At 45.0% G+C, this 23,907-nt stretch overlaps 2 protein-coding genes across 4 annotated transcripts; both read right to left on the reverse strand.

Annotated features, from left to right (window-relative positions):
• Positions 1 to 1,787: 1,787 nt before the first annotated feature.
• LOC120309009 (tubulin alpha-3 chain-like) lies at positions 1,788 to 6,283 on the reverse strand. The gene is made up of 3 exons (XM_039345787.1): positions 6,088 to 6,283; positions 4,304 to 4,452; positions 1,788 to 3,006 (listed from the first exon to the last, which is right to left on the reverse strand). The coding sequence occupies exons 1-3, from the start codon at positions 6,266 to 6,268 to the stop codon at positions 2,023 to 2,025; spliced, it is 1,314 nt and encodes a 437-aa protein (XP_039201721.1). The 5' UTR covers positions 6,269 to 6,283; the 3' UTR covers positions 1,788 to 2,022.
• Positions 6,284 to 13,475: 7,192 nt separating this feature from the next.
• UCN3 (urocortin 3) lies at positions 13,476 to 21,584 on the reverse strand. 3 transcript variants are annotated; one of them, XM_039345694.1, is made up of 2 exons: positions 21,517 to 21,584; positions 13,476 to 14,240 (listed from the first exon to the last, which is right to left on the reverse strand). In XM_039345694.1, exon 2 carries the CDS (start codon positions 14,225 to 14,227, stop codon positions 13,781 to 13,783), a length of 447 nt encoding a protein of 148 aa, XP_039201628.1. In that variant the 5' UTR covers positions 14,228 to 14,240; positions 21,517 to 21,584; the 3' UTR covers positions 13,476 to 13,780. The 3 variants fall into 3 exon arrangements, with proteins under 3 accessions (XP_039201628.1, XP_039201627.1, XP_039201629.1); XM_039345693.1 differs by lacking the exon at positions 21,517 to 21,584 and adding an exon at positions 21,016 to 21,224; XM_039345695.1 differs by lacking the exon at positions 21,517 to 21,584 and adding an exon at positions 20,714 to 21,008.
• Positions 21,585 to 23,907: the final 2,323 nt, after the last annotated feature.

Genomic DNA, 23,907 nt, shown 5'->3' on the forward strand with positions numbered 1-23,907 from the left:
CGCCAGGACCAGACGGATTACACCCCAGAGTTCTCAAGGAACTGGCAGATGTGATATCGGAGCCACTGAACTATATTTTTCACAGATCCTGGAACACAGGGGAACTACCAGAGGACTGGAAAAGAGCTGATGTAGTTCCCATCCTCAAAAAAGGAAAAAAAATGGATCCAGGAAATTACAGACCTATCAGCCTGACCTCAATACCTGGGAAGATCCTGGAAAAGATAATCAAACAACGAATCAACGAACACCTAGATGCAAACCAAGTCATTACTAAAAGCCAACATGGGTTTGTCAAAAATAGATCATGCCAGACAAATCTTATTGCATTCTTTGACCAAGTGACAAAATTAGTGGATCAGAGGAATGCTGTGGACATAATTTACTTGGACGTCAGTAAGGCATTTGATAAAGTAGATCACAACCTACTACTTGACAAGATAGAAAAATGTGGGGTAGACAGAACCACCACCAGATGGATCCGGAGCTGGCTGACCGGCCGTACTCAGCGAGTGGTTCTCAATGGAACTGCATCTATATGGAGGGAAGTGTGTAGTGGGGTGCCCCAGGGCTCTGTTCTGGGCCAGTACTCTTCAACATCTTCATCAACGATTTGGATGAAGGGATAGATGGGGAACTCATCAAATTTGCAGATGACACCAAGCTGGCAGGAATAGCCAACACTCCAGAAGACAGGCTTCAGATACAGAAGGATCTGGACAGACTTGAACACTGGGCACTAACTAACACAATGAAATTCAATGGTGAAAAAAGCAAGGTTCTACATTTAGGCAAGAAAAACAAATGCACAAGTACAGCATAGGTGGCACCATGCTCAATAGTAGTAACTGTGAGAGGGACCTCGGAGTCCTAGTAGACAATCACCTAAATATGAGCCAGCAGTGTGCTGCAGCTGCCAAAAAGGCCAACACAGTGCTAGGCTGCATTAACAGAGGGATAGAATCAAGATCACGTGAAGTATTAATACCACTCTTCAATGCCTTTGTAAGGCCACACTTGGAATACTGCATCCAGTTTTGGTCACCACGATGTAAAAAAGATGTTGAGACTCTAGAAAGAGTACAGAGAAGAGCAACAAAGATGATTAGGGGACTGGATGCTAAAACATATAAGGAACGGTTGCAAGAATTGGGTATGTCTAGTTTAACGAAGAGAAGGACAAGGGGGGACATGATAGCAGTATTCCAATATCTCAGGGGCTGCCATAAAGCAGAGGGAATTAAGCTATTTTCCAAAGCACCTGAAGGCAGGACAAGAAGCAACGGGTGGAAACTAATCAAGGAGAGAAGCAATCTAGAACTAAGGAGAAACTTCCTGACAGTGAGAACAATTAATCAGTGGAACAGCTTGCCTCCAGAAGCAGTAAATGCTCCAACACTTGAAGTTTTTAAGAAGAGACTGGACAGCCATTTGTCCGAAATAGCGTAGGGTTTCCTGCCCGAGCAGGGGGTTGGACTAGATGACCTCCAAGGTCCCTTCCAACTTTACTACTATTACACTCCCAGAATTCCTGAGCCAATATGGCTGGATGGCCGGCCCCCTTCATGACTTGTGAACTTCTACTCCCAGAATTCCTGAGCCAGTATGGCTGGATGGCCCCCTTCATGACTTGTGGACTTCAACTCCCAGAGTTCCTGAGCCAATATGGCTGGATGGCCCCTTTATGACTTGTGACAGCTGGCTCAGGAATTCTGGGAGTTGAAGTCCACAAGTCATAAAGAGGCCATCCAGTCATACTGGCTCAGGAATTCTGGGAACTGAAGTCCATAATTGACAAACCCGGCCTGGAAGACATACTACCCTTAAGGCGTAATTGCAAAGTTGCCTTTATTAGATGCTTAGAAAGGAAGGAACAAACTATGCTCCTAGCAAGTTCCTACAGGAAGTGTAACAATGTTGGCTGGTTTACGAGTGCATTTTCGGGTTAGGCTGACGAGGCCAGGATCTTCTAGTGCAGAAGCCAAACCATCCTGAAAATGAAGGTGGTTTTCTTCCGAACAGTCAGTATTCATGGTCATCTTCGGCATCAGATCCGTACCTGCCCGTATCTTCTCCAACTTCTTCATAATCCTTCTCCAGAGCTGCCAGGTCTTCCCGAGCTTCGGCAAACTCGCCTTCCTCCATGCCTTCCCCCATGTACCAGTGGACGAAGGCCCGTTTGGCGTACATGAGGTCAAACTTGTGGTCCAGCCGGGCCCAGGCCTCGGCAATCGCCGTGGTGTTGCTGAGCATGCAGACGGCCCGCTGCACCTTGGCCAGGTCTCCGCCGGGCACCACGGTGGGTGGCTGATAATTGATGCCCACCTTGAAGCCGGTCGGGCACCAGTCGACAAACTGGATGGTTCTCCTAGCCTTGATGGCGGCAATGGCCGCGTTGACGTCCTTCGGCACCACGTCTCCCCGGTACAAGAGGCAACAGGCCATGTATTTGCCCCGGCGAGGGTCACACTTGACCATCTGGTTGGAAAACTCAAAGCAGGCATTGGTGATCTCCGGCACCGAGAGCTGCTCGTGGTAGGCCTTTTCGGCCGAGATAATGGGGGCATACGTGGTCAAGGGGAAGTGGATTCGAGGGTATGGCACCAGGTTGGTCTGGAATTCGGTGAGGTCCACATTTAAAGCTCCGTCGAACCTCAAGGAAGCGGTGATGGAGGACACAATCTGCCCGATCAAGCGGTTGAGGTTGATGTAGGTTGGATAGTCAACGTTGAGGTTTCGGTTGCAGATGTCGTAGATGGCTTCATTGTCCACCATGAAGGAGCAATCCGAGTGCTCCAGGGTGGTGTGAGTGGTCAGGATGGAGTTGTACGGTTCCACCACTGCGGTCGAAATCCGCGGCGCAGGATACACGGAGAACTCTAGCTTAGCTTTCTTCCCAAAACTCATCGAAAGCCGTTCCATCAGGAGAGAGGTGAATCCTGAACCCGTGCCTCCTCCGAAGCTATGGAAGAGCAGAAAACCTTGGAGGCCACTGCATTGCTCAGCCTGGAAGAGAAGATCCTAGCGTAAGTTCCTCGTAGGACTTGTTCATGAAGCATTGAGAAAACGTGGTGTGGGACACACTTGTGGGAGAAACCCTCTAGGACAAGACCACACATGGTGGTAAGAATGCAAAACCAGGATGAACTGGGTAGATCAAAGCTTGGACTCCATCAGAGTTCAGTAGATCACGGACAACTTTGGAGTTTAGCCTTGACTAGTAGGGATCGTGGTTCAGAGTCCTACTTAAATACTATGTTGGACCAGCAAGGACGAGACGGTCCTTGGGATCCAATCTTTATTACTTGTCCTCTCTGGGTCAAAAAATGGTGTGACCTAGTGGTCTGGTTGAGAATGGAGACTATCCAGAGGTTGCTAAATTATGGGTGTTCATTGACAAGAGGAGACTCAGAGTTGAGTTGGAAAGTTGTTGGGTTAGGAAGGACATCATGTTGAAGCTATTGTCACGGCTGGCCTGTATCTAAGATCAGTGTTTGTCAACCTTGGGAATTTTAAGATGGGTTGGAGTTCAACTCCCAGAATTCACCAGCTAGGAGAATTCTGGGAGTTGAAGTCCACCCATCTTAAAAGTCTCAACGTTGACAAATATAGAGCGATCCTCACTTTGAGAGGTCAACCAGGACAACGCCTCAATCTATACTTCTTATTCAGCTGCCATGTCACTCAGGTTTAGAGGCTTTGGCATGTTCATATAACCTGCTGGACTGGGCTAATACAGGATTGAAATTTTGAGGGTCCGTGGGGTGTATGAACCAGATCATTCTGGGAGAACAAACACAGACCCTTCCCGTTCCATCAATGGCCCACCAAGGATGTTCACCTTAATGGTCAAGAGTTTGAATGGTGGGAATTCACAACATCTGGAGACCCAGTGTCCTTCGAGTAGATTTCCTCAACTCAATAAGACTACAATACCCATATTTCTCAATAATCAGATAGGAACAATGGGAGCAGAGCCCAGGAGACACTGTATGGAGAAATCCTGAAGGAGTGCAGCTTTATATTTATTATTTATGCTTTTAGACTTGCCTCTTCTCTGAAATCTTTAGGAAATCTCCACGGAAGAGGCTATAACAACTCCCCTAAAAGGTAGACTTGCTGGTTGAAAGCTAACGAGATTTGTGATTTTGCTGGCACTTGATATGGTTCTTCTAAGTTCTAGGCCTGAACTACAATGCTACCCTAGTTCTCCCCCGTTTTTAACTTCAAGAGGAGCATCACGGAACAGCCTTGGCCCAGCACGGTCTACCCGAGGCGGCCAGGGAACTGGTGCGCTGCTCACCATTTTGCGAATCCTATCCAGCACGGTGTCGATGATTTCTTTTCCGACAGTGTAGTGGCCTCGGGCATAATTGTTGGCAGCGTCTTCTTTGCCGCTGATCAGCTGCTCCGGGTGGAACAGAGAGCGGTAAGTCCCACAACGGATTTCGTCTGTAGAGAGAGGGATATAGGAGACTAACGAGCTGCATGCCAGTCTCAAGAGCAAACCATTCAGATAGGTCGCACCACACCGCAACGGGACACAGCTGCACGCCTTGAAGGGTCCATTCTGGCTTTGCATTACCGTATAACAGTGGTTCTCAACCTGTGGGTCGGGACCCTATTTGGGGTCAAACGACCATTTTACGGGGGTCGCCAAACAACGCAGTCCGCCATTTCCCTCCCCCTTTTCCTTAGCTGTGCTACTCCCTTTTATTCTATTGGCTTTTGAAAGCCAGTAGAATAGACTCTCTTGAATAGAGTCTAATTCTATTGGCTTTCCAAAGCCAATAGGAATTGTCCAGGCTGTCTTTTCCCTGTTGAGCCCGCCAAAAGTCCCATTCTGCAAACGGGGCTGCACCAGTTGAGTAGTCCTCGACTTACGACCGGTTGAGTAGTCCTCGACTTATGACCGGTTGGGGGTCGCGGCATTAAAAAGGTTGAGAACCACTGCCATACAGGTAGTCCTCAGCTTACAACATCTCATTTAGCGACCGTTTGAAGTGACAATGGCCCTGAAAAATGTGACTTCCGACCGCTTCTCACACCTAAATGACAGTTGTAGAATTCCTGCGGTCGTGTGATCCAAATTCAGATGCTTAGCAACTGGTTGTTGCTGTGTCTTGGGATCAACGTGATCCCCTTTTGTGAGCTAAATCAGTGGGGGGGGGGGCAAAGCCAGGTTCACTTAACAGACGGGTTACTAACTAATCAACCACAGTGATTCATTTATCAACAGTGGCAAGAAAAGTGGTAAAGTGGGGGCAAAGCTCACTCAACAAAGGTCTCACTTAACCACAGAAATTTTTGGCTCAATTGTGGTCGTAAGTCGAGGACCACCTGTATTTCTCTTGACCTCTACTACAGAGGTTCTCCCACCTTTTGGGCACCAGGGACCGGTCCCGTGGAGAGAGGTTTTTTCCATGGACCAGAGAGCGTGTGGTTTTGTCTGCTGCCTGCATCTCGCTGGCATGCCGCAGCCCGGTACAGATCCACAGATTGGGGGTTGGGGACCCCTGCCTTAAATCACAGTTTAGGTTAGCCCAAGAGTCTTACGTATTTGGGGCCAGTGGCACACACATAAGATAGCTACTGCAATGGGGGAACCTGGCTTTATAAATCCTAGAATAGGATTACAGAATAGAATAGAATTAGAATTAGAATAGAATAGAATAGAAATATAGAATAGAATAGAAATACAGAATAGAATAGAATAGAATAGAATATAGAATATAGAATATAGAATATAGAATAGAAATACAGAATAGAATAGAAATACAGAATCCTGTCTTACTTCCTTCTTACAACCATCCATCCATCCTTCTATCCTTCCTTCTTTCTTACTTTCTTCTTCCATCCATCCATCCATCCATCCATCCATCCAACCATCCATCCATCCATCCATCCATCTATCCTTCTGTCCTTTCATCCATCCATCTTTCCATCCGTCATCCTTCCACCTTCCTTCCTTCCTTCCTTCCTTCCTTCCTTCCTTCCTTCCTTCCTTCCTTCCTTCCTTCCTTCCTTCCTTCCTTCCTCCCTCCCTCCCTCCCTCCCTCCCTCCCTCCCATCCACCTTACCCAGTACCTATGACTGTTGGTTCCAGATCTATAAACACAGCTCGGGGAACATGTTTCCCAGCCCCCGTTTTGCAAAAAAAGGTCTCAAACGTAGCATTGGCTTGGCTCGGCCCGTTGGTGATAGAGATGGTCCCATCCGGCAGGATGTTGTGTTCCAGGCAATACAGCTCCCAGCATCCGTTTCCCATTTGGACCCCGGCCTGACCGATATGGATGGAAAGACACTCCCTCTGGAAGAGAGAGACGTACGGAGAGCGTGACACACAGATGGGTGGACTTCAACTCCCAGAATTCCCCAGGCAGCTTGCTTTAACATGGGTGGACTTCAACTCCCAGAATTCCCCAGCCGGCATGCTTTAAGGTGGGTGGACTTCAACTCCCAGAATTCCCCAGCCGGCATGCTTTAACATGGGTGGACTTCAACTCCCAGAATTCCCCAGCCGGCATGCTTTAACATGGGTGGACTTCAACTCCCAGAATTCCCCAGCCGGCATGCTTTAAGGTGGGTGGACTTCAACTCCCAGAATTCCCCAGCCGGCATGCTTTAAGATGGGCGGACTTCCGCTCCCAGAATTCCCCAGCCAGTTAGGCTAGCTGATGCCCACCCAGCTTAAAATCACTGCCTTGTGGCTGCGGAACTCTGGGAGTTGAAGTCTACCCCATCTTAAAAGTTGCAAGGTTGGAAAACACTGTTGTGGGGACACAAGACCTACAACCATGAGGATGTATTTAATTGCTGGAGGCGTTTAAGAAGAGACTGGACAGCCCCTTGTCTGAAATGATCTAGTAGGGTCTCCTGCTTGAGCAGGGGGCTGGACTAGAAGACCTCCAAGGTCCCTTCCGACTCTGCCTGTCTATGTTCCATCTTCTTCCAGTTTAAAACTGCCAAAGTTTTGTAATTTGGGCATTACAGCCATCAGTCCATTTGAGGGGAACCTGGGTGGTCTTATGTCTCCCAAACCAGGGAATTTAAGCAGACTCAAAGAGTTCAGTGTAGGATAAAAGCCACACTTTCTGTCCAAAAATGTTGGCCACACCTTGCTTGGAAGGTCAACCTGTGGCCAGATCTGCCCATATTTTTTTCATCTTTCCAGGCTACTTTACTCCTTCCAATAAATATTGCTGAGCATTCACTCTCCCTATCTACGATCTGTTGCAACCCATGGCCAGCAAGGCTAAGATTAAAATGTTCTTACGCCCCCCCCCCCGATTAGTCATTCTTTGATTTATTAAATTCGGATCCCACCTTTATTACTTTTTAAGGAATGGAAGGCACCACCAAACAGACCTCCTTCGTCTTCCATTATTTTTCCGGGCCATTTATGCCAATCCCTACCTCCTCCCCCCCAACTTATGTTAGTTTAATTCATTCTAAAGTCGACGCCAGTGTCTTCTGAGATCACATACCATTGTAAGAAAACACAATTCCTTCCGGTTTCTCCTTTTTCCGGAGAAAAGAACTTCTCCATCAGCATTCCACCAGCTGCTTTTTCCCCGCCTGGGACTTTTATAACAGAAGGCAAATGGACGCAGCTGTAAAGATGAATCCGTTTAAGAGCGCATGTCGCTTTCCAAGAAAGATTGGGCTGAGTTCACACAACAAGCAACATCTGGCTTGCAGGGAAGGGCGGTTTGGGGGTTCCCTGGGATGTGGGAACCCAGCTGTCGTTTTTGTTGCTTTTTAAAATGTCGTCATTGTTGTTTTAAATCTTGCTAATGTTCTTTTTGTTGTTAGCTAGCATTGGTGACTTTCCCTAGTTTGGTAATGAAACGTGTGGAAGGAAACCACCAAGCTCAGAGAGCACCAAGGATCCCACAGTCCTCCTCCTCCTCCTCCTCCTCCTCTTTATGATGTTCCCTAGTTGGGTCATGAAACGTCTGCAAGGAAACCATGAAGCTCAGAGAGCACCAAGAACCCCCCCCCCCAAATGTTGTTAGCTGCCCAAAGTCTCATTGGTGAGGTGTGTGATCATATCCATCCATTGAATAAAAAAAAACAAATAAATTTTTACAGTGTTGTCAACAAGGTTCATTTTATTTTGTTTTCTCTGGTTGTTTGGCTGTGGCCCAACATGTGATGTTGCCATCCTGGTTTGTTTAGTTCAGTTTAGCTCTCTTGGAAGCAAAGACCGCCAGGCTTGTGGGGTTGAGTGTAGGCGTCATTTCTCAGAAGTCCAGTCTGTGGTTGGATTCACAAGGCATGTGCAGCCCCTGGTTTGGCTAATCATAGTTTTGTGAAGGAAGAAGAGTTGGTTGAGTTTTCTCAACCAGCCAAAAAGCTAAGCTGTAAATGTGGTTTGTGAACGATCATGGCTTGATGCACACAGCCCCTTAAGGTGAAGCCAACCAGATTAGATTAAGGTTTAGTGGACAGTGTGAACCAGGCCTGCCTCTGGCGTGGGAAGATGCGATAAACGGGCTCATGCTGGAAAAAATATGATCTTAGATAGGCATGGCATTGTTCAACCATGTGACTGTGTTCACATAATATGCTTAGCTGGGTCAATAGCAGAATCCCCACAATCGGCTAAATCTGGTTAGTTTTAGCTTTGGTTTGTTTTTGTGGCTAGGTGGATAGTGAGATATCTGGCATGTTTGGGTTGGCTTAATGCAGTGGTTCTCAACCTTTTTAATGCCGCGACCCCCAACCGGTCGTAAGTTGAGGACTGCTCAACTGGTGCAGCACTGTTTGCAGAATGGGACTTTTGGCGGGCTCAGCAGGGCAGAGACAGCCTGGACAATTCCTATTGGCTTTGGAAAGCCAATAGAATTAGACTCTATTCAAGAGAGTCTCTTCTATTGGCTTTCAAAAGCCAATAGAATAAAAGGGAGGAGCACAGCTAAGAAAAAGGGGGAAAAAAATGGCGGACTGCGTTGTTTGGCGACCCCCGTGAAATGGTCGTTCGACCCCAAATGGGGTCCCGACCCACAGGTGGAGAACCACTGGCTTAATGCAAGGACGTCTAACATTGGCAACATTAAGATTGGTAGACTTCAACTCCCAGAATTCCTCAGCTGACTGGCTGGGGAATTCTGGGAGTTGAAGTCCACAAGTCTTAAAGTTGCCAAAATGGGACACTCCTGGTTTAAAGTTTTGTGCCAAGCCAGAAAATGAGTTAGTAATTGGGTTAAGTATGCTGACATTACCTGACATTACCTGACATTACCTGACATTACCTGACATTATTTACCAGAAGTTGTTCTTAGCTCAAGATTGAAGACTCAAGCAACATACTTGATTGTGGTTTAATTAAGTGGAACACATGAAGGTGCCTGAAGATTTTGTTTCCTCAGCTGTTCCTCAACAATTACAACCAGCCAGGGCAGAACAGGAAAGCCTCGAAATAGTTGTATCTCCTTACTTCATACTTGTGATGAAGGGTCTTTAAGGGCTGAATTGTTTTTTAATGGTTGCTTTAGGTTTGTTTTTTAATTGCTTGCTTATTCTACACTGCTCAGTCTCATTTGTGAGAAGGCTGGCAGTATACATTTGATGAGAGATAGATAGATAGATGATGGGTAGATGATTGATAGATAGGTGATTGTTAGATGATTGATAGATGATGGATGGATAGATAGTTCGATAGATGGATAGACAATGGATAGATAGATGACAGATAAATAGATGATAGATTGATAGGCAGACAGACAGACAGAGACAGACAGATAGAGGATAGCTAGATAGATGATAGATGGAAGATAAATGATAGATAGATAGATAGATAGATAGATAGATAGATAGACAGACAGACAGACAGACAGACAGACAGACAGACAGACAGACAGAGACAGAATGACAGATGACAGGTAGAAGATGAAATATAGATGGGTGATAGGTAAATAGATGAAAGATGGATAGATGGATGGATGGATGGTAGACAGATAGATGATAGGTAGATAGATGGATAGATGGAAGATAAATGATAGATAGATAAATAGATAGATAGATAGATAGATAGATAGATAGATAGATAGATAGATAGGTAGGTAGGTAGATAGACAGATAGATAGATAGGCAGACAGACAGAGACAGACAGATAGATGATAGCTAGATAGATGATAGATAGAAGATAAATGATAGATAGATAGATAGATAAACAGACAGACAGATGACAGGTAGAAGACGAAATATAGATGGATGATAGGTAAATAGATGAAAGATGGATAGATGGATGGATGGATGGTAGACAGATAAATGATAGGTAGATAGATAGATGATAGATGGAAGATAAATGATAGATAGATAGATAGATAGATAGATAGATAGATAGATAGATAGATAGATAGATAGATAGATAATCCACATTCTAGATTCCAGCAAGTGATGGAACGGCCACAGTATCCGGAGATTGCACAATGCCCTAAGCTTCAAGAAAACCTAATCATGATTAAAAGCACTGCCTTTGACTCTTCTGCATGAGGCCAGCCAAAATTTGTCCGTGGAAATCTGGATTTTAAGCTTGGGGGCCCCAAGCTACAATTTATGTTTGTTTGTTTTTTGTTTTTTTTAAATGGGAGTTCGGCTAATAAATTCAGCAAATGTTTTTGAGCAGAGAGTGTAAATTAGGAGAAAGCTGGAATGCAAACTTTTTTTCTTGGGTTTACTTTTCTTTCCATTTATGGAGCACAAAATTAGATTTTTTTGGGGGGGGGGGTGCGAATCCATCTCCTTTTTTCTTCTGGTTAATAACAAACGGCATTGAAAATGCCGTTTTTGTTTTATCTCGGAAATTGATTTGCAAATCTGAAACCAGAACTAGAATTAAATCATTTGGAGCAGATCCGGGACACTCACCCGCTTTGCCCTTCGGCCTTCAGCTCTGCTCTGGCCTAGATTGCGTGTCCTAGATTGCTTTGCGGTCACGGAGATTCATAAGTCCTTGACTTATAACTGTTCATTTAGCGACGCTTCGAAATTACAAGGGCACTGAAAAAAGTAACTGATGACTGATCCTCGAACAAACCGTCACAGTATGGATGGAAACTAATCAAGGAGAGAAGCAACCTAAGAACCAAGAAGAAATTTCCTGACAGTTAGAACCATTAACCAGTGGAACGACTTGCCACCAGAAGTTGTGAATGCTCCAACACTGGAAGTTTTTAAGAAGACATTCAACAACCATGTTGTCCAGCAACTGTTCCTTACATGTTTTAACCTCCAGTCCTCTGATCATCTCTGTTGCTCTTCTCTGTACTCTTTCTCGAGTCTCAACATCTTTTTTACATCGTGGTGACCAAAACTGGATGCAAAACTGGAAACCTTGATTGGTTTCCATCCGTTGTTTCTTCTCCTGCCGTTTGGTGCTTTGGAGGATAGCTTGACTCCCTCTTCTTTGGGGCAGCCCCTGAGATGATGGAAGACTGCTCTCATGGCACCCCTGGTCCTTTTTTTCATTAAGCTAAAAAGAACAGATGCAGCCTTCAGTTCTTCTATGCATCCATGGGATCAATCATGGTGTGGGGGTGTCATCCTTCTGCATGTCCTCCCTTTGAATACATCCCTCACCCCGAGAGATTTAAGCAGGCCCAAATAGTTCAGTGTAGGATAAAAGCTACACTTTCTGGCCAAAATGTTGGTCACGCCTTGTTTGGGAGGTCAACCTGTGGCCAGATCTGCCCATATTTTTTCATCCTTCCAGGCTACAAGTTACTCCTTCTAATAAATCATTGCAGCCAGCCAGGTGTCAGGAGAATTCTAGCAAAACAGAACAACCGTTAAAATGATAAGGAATCCTCAGTGGGCCTGGGAGAATCCTAGTAGAGGTGGACCTCCTACGTGTAGCCACAATGGAGCCCAACCTTTCTGTCGCTAAATGAGACAGTTGTTAAGTGAGTTTTGCCCCATTTTACGACCTGGCTTGTTACAGCAGTTAAGTGGATCCCTTCAGTTGTTCAGTTAGTGACACGCTTGTTAAAGGAATCAGTCTTCCCCATTGTCGTCGATTGTCTGCAGGTCGTAAAAGGGGAAGCCGTCATAAATATGAGTCACTTGCCAGGTGGCTGCCCTGTCAATGTGGGTGGGAGTGTTCTTTGTGGTTTTAGGCTGTTGTTTAAAGGGTAAGCCGTGTGTATATAAACAGCGACTAAACCCTTCTCCTTTCTAGCACTGATGCTGTTATCTAGTTTGATCATGAAACGTCTGCAAGAAAACCACCCAGCTCAGAGAGCACCAAGGATTCCACAACTCCTCCTCCTCCCCCTCCCCGCAAACTCTACTCCCTTCTAGCACTGATAATAATAATAATAATAATAATAATAATAATAATAATAATAATAATAATAATAATAATAATAGTAAAGTTGAAAGGGATCTTGGAGGTCATTTAGTCCAGCCCCCTGCTCAGGCAGGAAATCCTATACCATTTCGGACAAATGGTTGTCCAGTTTCTTCTTAAAAACCTCCAGTGTTGGAGCATTCACCGCTTCTGGAGGCAGGTTGTTCCACTGGTTAATTGTTCTAACTGTCAGGAAGTTTCTCCTTAGTTCCAGGTTGCTTCTCTCCTTGATGAGTTTCCATCCGTTGCTTCTTGTCCTGCCTTCAGGGGCTTTGGAGAATAGCTTGACTCCCTCTTCTTTAGGGCAGCCCCTGAGATACTGGAAGGCTGCTATCATGTCCCCCCTCGTCCTTCTTTTCATTAAACTAGATATTCCCAATTCCAGCAGCCATTCCTTATATGTTTTAACCTCCAGTCCTCTGATCATCTTTGTTGCTCTTCTCTGCACTCTTTCTAGAGTCTCAACATCTTTTTTACATCGTGGTGACCAAAACTGGATGCAGGATTCTAGGTTGGCCTCACCAAGGCCTTGTAAAGTGGTATTAACACTTCACCTGATCTTGATTCTATCCCTCTGTGAAGACAGCCTAGCACTGTGTTGGCCTTTTGGGCAGGGATCATAAAGATCATGTTCCCTAGTTAGGTAATGAAACATCTGGATGAAAATCACCAAACTCAGAGAGCACCAAGGACCCCACAGTTGTCATTGTAGTCGTTGTCATTGTCGTCCTCCTCCTCCTCCCCCTCCTCCTCCTCCTCTCCACAAACCGCACTCCCTTCTGGCATGATGTTACTACTTGGGTCATGAAATATCTTCAAAAAAATCAGCCAAGCTCAGAGAATACCAAGCATATCACAGTTGTTGTCGTTGTCATTGTCCTCCTCCTCCTCCTCCTCCTCCTCCTCCTCCTCCTCCCTCCTCTCTTCTAACACTGATCATATTCCCTAGATAGCTAATGAAACATCTGCACGAAAATCTCCAAACTCAGAGAGGACGAAGGACCCTCCCACACACACACAGTTTGGGATTCCTATGATGCTCGTGGCAACAAAGGCTGGCTGGGGCCAACGCTGTGGGTCAGACTCAGTGGCAGAAAAAGAAGAAGGAAGAATTAGAAACTCAAGAGAATTTGCTTTAATGGGGACCTGCATCACGTAAAAGCCAGCAGCCTTTTCTCCTTCACATTTTTGACCGGCATCCGAAGTTCCCCTTAGCTCAAGTTCCTCGGGGGCCGAAACCAAGAAGAAGGACGAGAGAGAGAGACGGGAAGGACAAGGGGAGAAAGAAAGAGAACGACGGTTGGGGAGCTTCGGGAGACGGAGGAGAGAGACCGTCTCTTGTGCTTGACGTTGGACAGTCCCATCTCCGAAGACCTGAAGGTAGGGTTGAGGCCTTCTCCCCGGTCACCTCTCCTGACCCTTCCCTCACTTCCTCCGGCCGATGTGGGCCATCAGCTGAGCGTTGCTGGCCGCCTTTGCTCTCAGGCTCTTTGCTTTGGCGATGTTGAAGAGGATGTTCATGAGGTTGGTTGGGACGTCCAAGGAAAGAGTAAATTTAGCCCGCCGGTCGTTCTTGCCTTGGTTGTGGGACACCTTCCCTTTCGCCTGGCCGAGGGAGACGTAGCGCGTGACGGCCGGGAAAGTCCTTTTCTCCTTCTCTGCCCGGATGTCCTCGTAGGAGTCGGAGTCTTCCCCTTCCAGAGGGATGACGAAGGCCCTCTTCTCCAGGACTGAGTTCTCACCCATGAGGTCCTTCTTGGCCTGGGAGAGAGCGGAGTTGAGACAGCTGAAGATGGACTCGGCGTTGAAGGACGAGCTGGTCTTAATGGTGGAGAGAACCAGCAGGAGGAGCAGAAGTCTTGAGGGGTGCATGGTACCACGTAGCCTGTGCCACCAAAGAAGGAGAGAAGGTTTAGGAACATGGGCCTTGGGCAGGACCCTGGCCAAATTGCTGGAGGAGCTGAGTCCATACAGGTAAGTCCTCAACTTACGACCACAACTGAACCTTAATTTCTGGGGTTAAGTGAGACATTAGTTAACTGAATTTTGCCCCATTTTACGCCCCTTCTCGCCACAGCTGTTATGCGAATCGCTGCCGTTGATCAGTTAGTAACCCGGTTGTTAAGTGAATCCGGCTTCCCTATGGATTTTGCTTGTCGGAAGGTCGCAAAAAGGGATCACATGACCCTCCTGGTCATAAATAGGAGTCAGTTGCCAAACACCTGAATTTTGATCACGTGACCCTGGGGATGCTGCTGCGAAAAACGGTCCTAAGTCACATTTTTTCAGCGCCGTTGTAACTTTGAACGGTCACTAAAGGAACGGTTGCTACTTGTATATATGGTTCTGTACAGCAGACTTACAGCAGTTCGTTTATCGGCCGTTCAAAGTTACAACGGGACTGAAAAAGTGACTTAGGACCGTTTTTCACAGTTACGACCTGTTGAAAGAAAAATCTTCATCGAGGTCCAGTCCAAGCCGGGAATAATCAAAATGGAGACTGCTTTAGAAAGAAGGTTGCAGTTTATTGAAGAGGAGAGCCAGACAGAAAGATGGCTCTGGAAGAAAAGAGAGAGCACATGTAGGGAGTGGGTTTTTATACCTTCTTGAGCCTTTTGTTTGGAGTTGTTCCTGTGGCGTGAACTTTGACCTGAGTCTGAGGGTGCCTTTCTGGTATTCTGATGGTGGTGGGTTAATCCTATTATGCTTCCCTGGGGCTGGGGCTGATGGCTATGTCCTGTGTTGGATTTTTGGGCTGTGAGGGATTGTTAATTCTAGGGATCTTGGTCTTTCTAATCCCATCAGTTCTAAGCTTCCTGGCTCCAGTCTTTCTGAAAGGATGATCACCTCTGCATTTCTGCAGACCTGGTTTCTGTTTGGGGTAAAAAGACTTGTGGGGTGTGTGTGTGTTGGTTTCTGCCTTTTAAGATCCTTTGGGGAAATATAATATTCTGCCTTTTTAATATCCCCCCCAAATATTTCTTTCTCTGGATTCTTCCCACAGCTCATTGTGCATCCTGTGGCAACATGGTCAACATTCAGCCACTTGGGAACTCGTTCACGTTCTTATGACGGTCGCATTTCCTGGGGTCACGTGACCCCCCTTTTGCGACCATCTGACTAATGAAATCAATGGGGAAAATAGATTCGCTTTAGGAAGTGCAGCGATTCCCTTCAGGACTGTGTCAAGAAAGGACGTAAAACGGGGCAAAACTCACTGAACAACGGTCTCGCTTAGCAACCAAAACTCTGGGCTCAATGGTGGTCATAAGTAGAGGACTACCTGTCTGGATTTTGAAACAGCTGTCCGGTATGGCCACCCCACCCAAACCCTTTTCTTGATCCAGAAGGGTGAAATCTAGATTTTTACATTACGACTTTCTAAGTTGCTCCAGAGATTTGGGGGTGGATGTTTTTCCTCACCAAATTCAGACAATAAAAGCCAGATGAATAAAAATCCAGATGCGTTTGTTGGGTATCCCTTCTCAGCCCATACAGATGCCGAAGGGAAACTCGTGGTTGCCATGACTTACGAAACAGGTTTGTTTTCAAGACAAACATAAAACAATTTAGCACAGAGACGAGCCTTGCTTTTAAGGGTGCCATTATCATAAGTGGGAAGCTGATAGTCTTTGGGTAGGGGGAAATGTGGAGGAGGAATGAAATGTAACGTTCTCAAATGCTCCAGATTAAAATAATAATAATAAGCTGAAGAAACAGTGGACCACCTGGTAAGCTGTTGCAAGAAGATTGCACAGACTGACTACAAGCAGCGGCATGACAAAGTAGCAACAGTGGTGCATTGGAAGATCTGCAAAAAATATCATTTGCCTGTAAGCAAAAACTGGTGGGATCATAAAACAGAGAAAGTCATAGAAAATGATAAAATTAAACTGCTCTGGGACTTCAGAATTCAAACAGACAAGCACCTGCAACATAAGACCCCAGACTTAACAATTGTCGATAAGAAAGACAAAAAAGTCTGGATAGTGGACATGGCAGTGCCTGGAGACAGCAGAATAGACGAGAAAGAACTGGAGAAGATAACAAAATACAAAGACCTACAAATAGAAATAGAAAGATTGTGGCAAAAGCAAGCAAGGGTAGTACCAATAGTCATAGGCGCCTTGGGTACAATCCCAAAACAACTGGAGCACCATTTGAACACTATCATCGGCATTGACAAATTCGCTATTAGTCAATTGCAAAAGGCGGCCTTACTAAGAACTGCTTCTATCCTGCGACGATATCTGTAATACCACCAAACATCCACATCTGCCTATCCCAGGTCCTGGATAAGGACTCGATAGGTAGACAAAATGCCAAATCCAGTCTGAACATCTGGCTGACTGTGCAATGATTAATAATAATAATAATAATAATAATAATAATAATAATAATAATAATAATAATAATAATAATAATAATAATAATAATAATATAATCCTTTGAGCTTTCCGTCGGCTTTTTGCAGTGATTGGGCGCCACCTGGTGGCTTTTCTCTAGCACTGCAAGTCAATTCACCGTCCCGTCAATTAAACGTGGTTAGTTTATGGCTAGCCAATCTTTTTTAAAGGGATCTTTTGCCATTGGCAGATTTTATGAAAAGACAGACGCTTTCATGCCTTTTAATCAACTTTGTGAGTTGGCAAAGATGGCACCCCATTTATTCGGAAAACAGAACTTCGTAGGCAGTGCATGGCCTGCCGAAATAAATTGAAAAGAAATCAAATGTTGATGTACGTTTCTAGTAACATTTGCGAAGGTGTCGCAACTGATCACCAGCTGCATGTGAGCCGGGTTTCTTTCTTTCTTTCTTTCTTTCTTTCTTTCTTTCTTTCTTTCTTTCTTTCTTTCTTTCTTTCTTTTTCTCTCTGTCCTCTGTTTCTTTTCTCTCTTCTTTCTTTCTTTCTTTCTTTCTTTCTTGTTCTTTCTTTTCTCTCTCTCTTCTCTCTCTTTCTTTTCTCTCTCTCTCTCCTCTCTTTATTTCTATTTCTATTTCTATAATTTCCTTCCTTCTTTCTTTCCTTCCTTCCTGTCATTCCCATCTCCTTCCTTCCCTCCCTCCCTCCTTCCTCTCATTCCTTCCTTCCTTCCTTCCTTCCTTCCTTCCTTCCTTCCTTCCTTCCTTCCTTCCTTCCTTCCTTCCTTCCTTCCTTCCTTCCTTCCTTCCTCTCATTCCCATCTTCCTTCCTTCCTTCCTTCCTTCCTTCCTTCCTTCCTTCCTTCCTTCCTTCCTGTCATTCCCATATCCTTCCTTCCTTCCTCCCTCCCTCCCTCCCTCCCTCCCTCTTTCTTTCTTTCTTTCTTTCTTTCTTTCTTTCTTTCTTTCTTTCTTTCTTTCTTTCTTTCTTTCTTTCTTTCTTTCTTTCTTATTTTCCAAGTCCAGAACATCTTACATTAAAAAGAGAAATACAGGCAGTTCTCGACTTACGACCGCAAGGGAGCCCAAAATTTCCCTCGCTAAGCGAGACATTTGTTAAGTGAGTCTGGCCCCATTTTACGACCTTTCTTGTCACATTGGTTAAGTGACTCGCTGAAGTCCCTAACCCAATCGAGCTTCCCCTACTGACTTTGCGCGTCAGAAGTTTGCCAAAGGGGATCACGTGACCCTGGGGACACTGCGAGCGTCGTAAATGTGAGTCAAGTCGCCAAGAGAACGAATTTTGATCCCGTGACTGCGGGGCTGTTGCAACGGTCGTAAGCATGAAAAGCAGCCATAGGTCACTTTTTTCAGGGCCCTTGTGACTTTGAACGGTCACTAAATGAGTCATCATAAGTCGAGGACTACCTGTAGTCTGGAATTTAAGCCAGCATCCTAGAGAGACAAGAAACTCGTCTTTCCTGGATATCCTCAACGGTAGCTGAGCCACCGCTGGCCAAAGATAGGGCAAAACTCACTTAACAAATGGTTCACTTAACGACAGAAATTTTGGGCTCAGGGGTGGTCGTAAGTGGAAGACCACCCATATCAGGACTCTGCATAGTCGAAATTTATCAAAGGGGCGAATAAAAGCGTTTAAGCAAATTGGGTTTCATATTTCTGGTCCAATTTTTTTTTTTTTTTTTACTTATTACTTTATTGTTCAAGGGTCTCCCATCACGGAGTAAGCGAAGCCCTTTGAATTCCGTCAGTCTAAAGTTCTTTTTCCCAAATTCCCTATGGATTCCTTATGGATTTACGAATCTTTGGTATAAACCCCCGCATATAATTTCAGTGCTTTTTAAATCTTCGCTCTGCTCTCTTTACTCCACCATAAATTAGCACGAGAAAAAACACATTTGTTAAGAGAAAAGCACTCTCAAGAATTCCTCCCTCCCTCCCTTTCCTCCCTCCCTCCTTCCCTCCCTCCGTTCCTTCTTTCCTTCCTCCCTCCCTCCCTCCCTCCCTTTTCCTTCCTTCCTTCCTTCCTTCCTTCCTTCCTTCCTTCTTTCCTTCCTTCCTTCCTCCCCGTCCCTCCCTCCTCCCTCCCTCCCTTTTTTCTTCCTTCCTTCCTTCCTTCCTTCCTTCTTTCCTCCCCGTCCCTCCCTCCCTTTTTTCCTTCCTTCCTTCCTTCCTTTTTTCTTCCTTCCTTCCTTCCTTCCTTCCTTCCTTCCTTCCTTCCTTCCTCCCTCCCTCCCTCCCTTTTTCTTCCTCCCCCCTCTTTTCCTTCCTTCCTTCCTTCCTTCCTCCCTCCCTTTTTCCTTCCTTCCCTCCTTCCTCCTTCCTCCCTCTCTCCCTCCCTTTTCCTTCCTTCCTTGCTTCCTTCCTTCCTCCCTCCCTCCCTCCTGCCTTCCTTCCTTCCTCCCTCCCTTTTTCTTCCTCCCCCTCTTTTCCTTCCTTCCTTCCTTCCTTCCTTCCTTCCTCCCTTTTTCCTTCCTTCCCTCCCTCCCTCCTTCCTTCCTTCCTTCCTTTTTATTCCTTCCTTCCTTCCTCCCTCTCTCCCTTCCTTTTCCTTCCTTCCTTCCTTCCTTCCTTCCTTCCTCCCTCCCTCCCTCCTGCCTCCCTTCCTTCCTCCCTCCCTTTTTCTTCCTCCTTCCCTCTCTTTTCCTTCCTTCCTTCCTTCCTTCCTTCCTTCCTTCCTTCCTTCCTTCCTTCCTCCCTCCCTCCCTCCCTCCCTCCCTCCCTCCCTTCCTTCCTGCTGCTTTAACCTGTTGGGCAAATATCACAAAGCCGAAAACGAGAAGAGTCTTCAGATAAACCTTCTCCATCTCTTTCTGTCTCTCCTGGTTTATTGTAGCCAACAGAGATTCTGGGTTTAATCATCTTTCTCTTTTTTTGCACTTTCTGATCTATTTTAGGGAGAACGCAGGCTTGCCCATCTGACGGATGTCTGAATCAACCTGGCTGGTGGCTTCACATCTGATAAACGTCGCTAGCCGTCTTTGACGGTTGCCCGTCCAGTTGTATCAGAAGCGTTTGTCTCTCTTTAATGAATCTTTAATGAACCTTCTACTAATTAATTCTGTTTTCTCAACCTTAGCTGGCTGGGGAATTCTGGGTGTTGAAGTCCACACCTCTGAAAGTTGCTAAGGTTGAGAAAAATTGACTTAATTGCTCTGTCTTCTTTCGGCACTCTGTAGAGGCTCAGGAGACATCAGATCAAGAATGTGTTGAATTCAAATCTCAAACAGAGATCCTGTTATATGCCAGCCTTTCAGACCCTGTTCCTCAGCTACCTCAAAAAATAAATAAATAAACACACTCATGCCTTAAAATGTGCATATCTTAAACGTGTATAATTTTAAAAAAATAATAACATGTGCATAGCTTAAATACCTGTATGTGTATTCTTTAAAGAAAACGATAACATGTACATATCTTAAAATGTGCATATCTTAAATGTGTATAATTAAAAAAAAATAATAACATGCATGCCTTAAAATATGCATAATCTTAAATACCTGTATGTGTATTCTTTAAAGAAAACAATAACATGTACATATCTTAAAATGTGCATATCTTAAATGGGTTACGTAAAAAATAACATGTATGCCTTAAACATGTCCATGCCTTAAACATGTGCGTCCTTAAAACATAACATGTGCATGTCTTAAAATGTGCAGATCTTTATGTATAAGAACAATACAGGTGCATTCTTTAAACAAATGTATACGTAAAAATAATAACTTGAGCATCTTAAAAATGTACATTCTTTAACTATGTCAAAGTCAAATATTTCATGGAGTCCAAAAACAATACACCTTTAAATATGTGTACACTTTAGAAAATAATAGCAGGTGCCTGTCTTAAAATGGGCATATCTTAAACATGTGTATAGTTTAAAAAAATGATATGAACATGTCTTAAAACATGCATCCCTTGAACTTGAATGTAATGTAAAGGAATAACATGCACGCCATAAAAAATGTACCTACCTTAAAATAATGTATGCTTCAAAATAATAACATAGAATAAAATGCCACTTTGGAACTAGATTCTTGGAATGAATTTAAGGGACTAAAAACATCTTAGGGGGGGAAATAAGAGAGGTAAACTATTGTGTTTCCCAAAATTATTTCGGATGCTGTTGCAAAAGTCTTCGGATGTCGAGGAAGCTCCAGTATTTCTGGAGCAAAGTTTTGCTCGCAATTGGTTTGAAACTGGTTCGGGATAGGAAAAATCTCCCTTCATCCACTTCAAGGATGCTCCTTTGGATATTTCCTAATCAGAATCTCACCTCTCCTTTTGATCCTCTGTTTTGAATATTCTTTTAACCATATATCTTCTGGCTAATTAAAGCAGGAGAGTCAGCTGTTCCCCCATTGCTTTGCACCTCTTTTATGTTGGCGAAAACTCTCCAGATTGTTCCTTCCTGATCATTTTTAAAGCATCTCTGTAGCTCTCCTCTCTGCCTCCCGACGCCCTGCTCGTCTCTTTCCAAAGATTAATGCAACAATAAAGATTGCAATTTCAAAGTCCACTCTGCCAAATGGCAAACACATCTTCCCTTCCATCCCTTGGGCAAAACTCCCCAAAAGTGAGTGACCGACAGCCTCTCTTTCAAATCGGCTTCCAATTAATTTAACTTTGATCCCTTCCTCACCTGTCTGGTGGCTCTGCGATCCGTTCAGGTAACTATTTTATTTTTTCTTCTTCTTATTTTTTTTTTTGCAAAGTTCCCAGGTTTCTCTCCCCCCCCCCCTAGAAAAGCAGGCGAAGAAAAAAAAAATGCACATACCTGAGACGGTCTCGGGAAGCCGAGGTGCGTCTCTTGTCTTGCTTAGTGGCGAAGTCCGGTCTTGACGCTCAAGACTGAAGGCATCCCAGTTGGATCTGAACTTGATCAGATGTGTGTCTCCCCTTGGATTTATTTTATTTCGGTTTTATTTTGGGGGGGGAGGGGAGGAGAAACTGCCTTGTGTGTTCTCTGTGGAAGCACTTCCTTTCTCCTGCCCAGCCTTGGATATTTTTTTTTTACATATATATATATATATATATATATATATATATATATATATATATATATATATATATATATGATATATGTATACAGGGGGGAACGGAGAGAGAGGAAATGATATGTTAATGGCTTTAAAAGGATCTCCTTGGAACGAGATGATGCCAGCTAGTAACGTCACAGGGCAGAGATGCCATATATATATATATATATATATATATATATATATATACTATATATACAACACACATACTACATATATATACATATACATACACATACACATACAACATACACATACACACACATATAATATATATATATAGATATATATATATATATATATATATATATATATATTAGGATGGGAGGGAATTTTATTACGGGTCTTATCGCTGGCACCGCTTAAATGTATCCGTTGTTTTTTCTTTTCCTGCTGATCTAGAGTCCTGCAAGGTGTAACCGACACAATCCAGAGATCAGAGGGCGTTTTCCGAAGATGCAAGACTTGGGGGTGTCTTAAACCAGCCAGTCCTCAACTTACAGCCATTCGCTTAGCGAAAGTTCAAAGTTACGACGGAACTGGAAAAATGCGAATTTAGGACCGCTTTTCACCCTTAGCGACGGTTGCAGCCTCCCCAGTGGCGACGTGATTTACATTCGGGGGCTCGGCAGCCGGTTCCTACTTACGACGGTTTGCCGTGTGCCCGGGGTCCTGTGACCCCGCTTTGCGACCCACCGACAATGGGGAAAGGCGGATGCGAACAGGCGGGTGACTAATTTAACCGCGGCAGGGATTCACTGAACAAATAATTCTGTAAGGGTCTGCTGCCTGAGCAGGGGGCTGGACTAGAAGACCTCCAGTGTCCCCTCCCATTGTGTTATTCTGTTATTCCGGATCCATGTCTGTCAGGGTTGAAGTGACCTGCCTTCACCTTCTTGGAGTGGATCTTTGGCCAGGAAGAAGAGGTTGAGGGTGATCTTGAGAATTCTCCAGGGCGGATCTGAGATCACCTACCACCAATTTAAACATGTTGGACTTCAACTCCCAGAATTCCTGAGTTTCTCCAGCCTGGCCACTCCCCCACCCCAAAATCCATTCTCACGTCCATGTCTTGAGGACCCTTGCCAACTTTTGGGAAGGTCTGCCTGCAAGGAAGTCGGCATATTTCCAGGCTGAGAGTTATAGTCCAAGGGTAGGCAACCTTGGCTCTTTTATGACTCGTGGACTTCAACTCCCAGAATTCCTGAGCCAGCATGGCTCAGTTTGGAAATCTCTCTCTTTCCCCTCAGCGTGGCTGGCTCAGGAATTCTGGGAGTTGAAGTCCACCAGTCATAAAAGAGCCAAGGTTGCCTACCCCTGGACAAGATCCTTCCATTCCCCAGGTTTTTAAGAATGGACTAGACCAGGGGTAGGAAACCTTGGCTCTTTTATGACTGGTGGACGTCAACTCCTAGAATTCCTCAGCCAGCATGAGGGAACTATGGCCCCCTCATGACTTGTGGACTTCAACTCCCAGAATTCCTCAGCCAGCATGGGGGAACTATGGCCCCCTCATGACTTGTGGACTTCAACTCCCAGAATTCCTCAGCCAGCATGGGGGAACTATGGCCCCCTCATGACTTGTGGACTTCAACTCCCAGAATCCCTGAGCCAGCATGGCTCAGCTTGGAAACCTCTCCCTTTCCCCTCAGCATGGCTGGCTCAGGAATTCTGGGAGTTGAAGTCCACCAGTCATAAAAGAGCTGAGGTTGCCTACCCCTGGTCTAATCCCACCTTAGACCTGAAAGACCTGCTGGGTGATTGGCCAATCACCAGGAGATGGTGAGTTCTAGGCATAAAAGCCAACTGAATGACTTTGGGCCAGTCCCTCCCTCTCAGCCTAGCCCACCTCACAGGACTGTTGTCGTGAGGAAAATAGGAAGAAGGCGCATTTGCTACGTTCGCCACTTGAGTCACTTTTAAAGTAATTCAAGCGGGAGAAAAATCTAATAATAAAATAAAGAATACTGCATTAACAGAGGGATAGAATCAAGATCACGTGAAGTATTAATACCACTCTTCAATGCCTTGGTAAGGCCACACTTGGAATACTGCATCCAGTTTTGGTCACCACGATGTAAAAAAGATGTTGAGACTCTAGAAAGAGTACAGAGAAGAGCAACAAAGAT

The sequence above is a fragment of the Crotalus tigris genome, unplaced genomic scaffold (assembly GCF_016545835.1).
Source record: "Crotalus tigris isolate CLP2741 ecotype Arizona unplaced genomic scaffold, ASM1654583v1 scf7180000017975.10810073628:1450386, whole genome shotgun sequence".
NCBI lineage: Eukaryota > Metazoa > Chordata > Lepidosauria > Squamata > Viperidae > Crotalus > Crotalus tigris.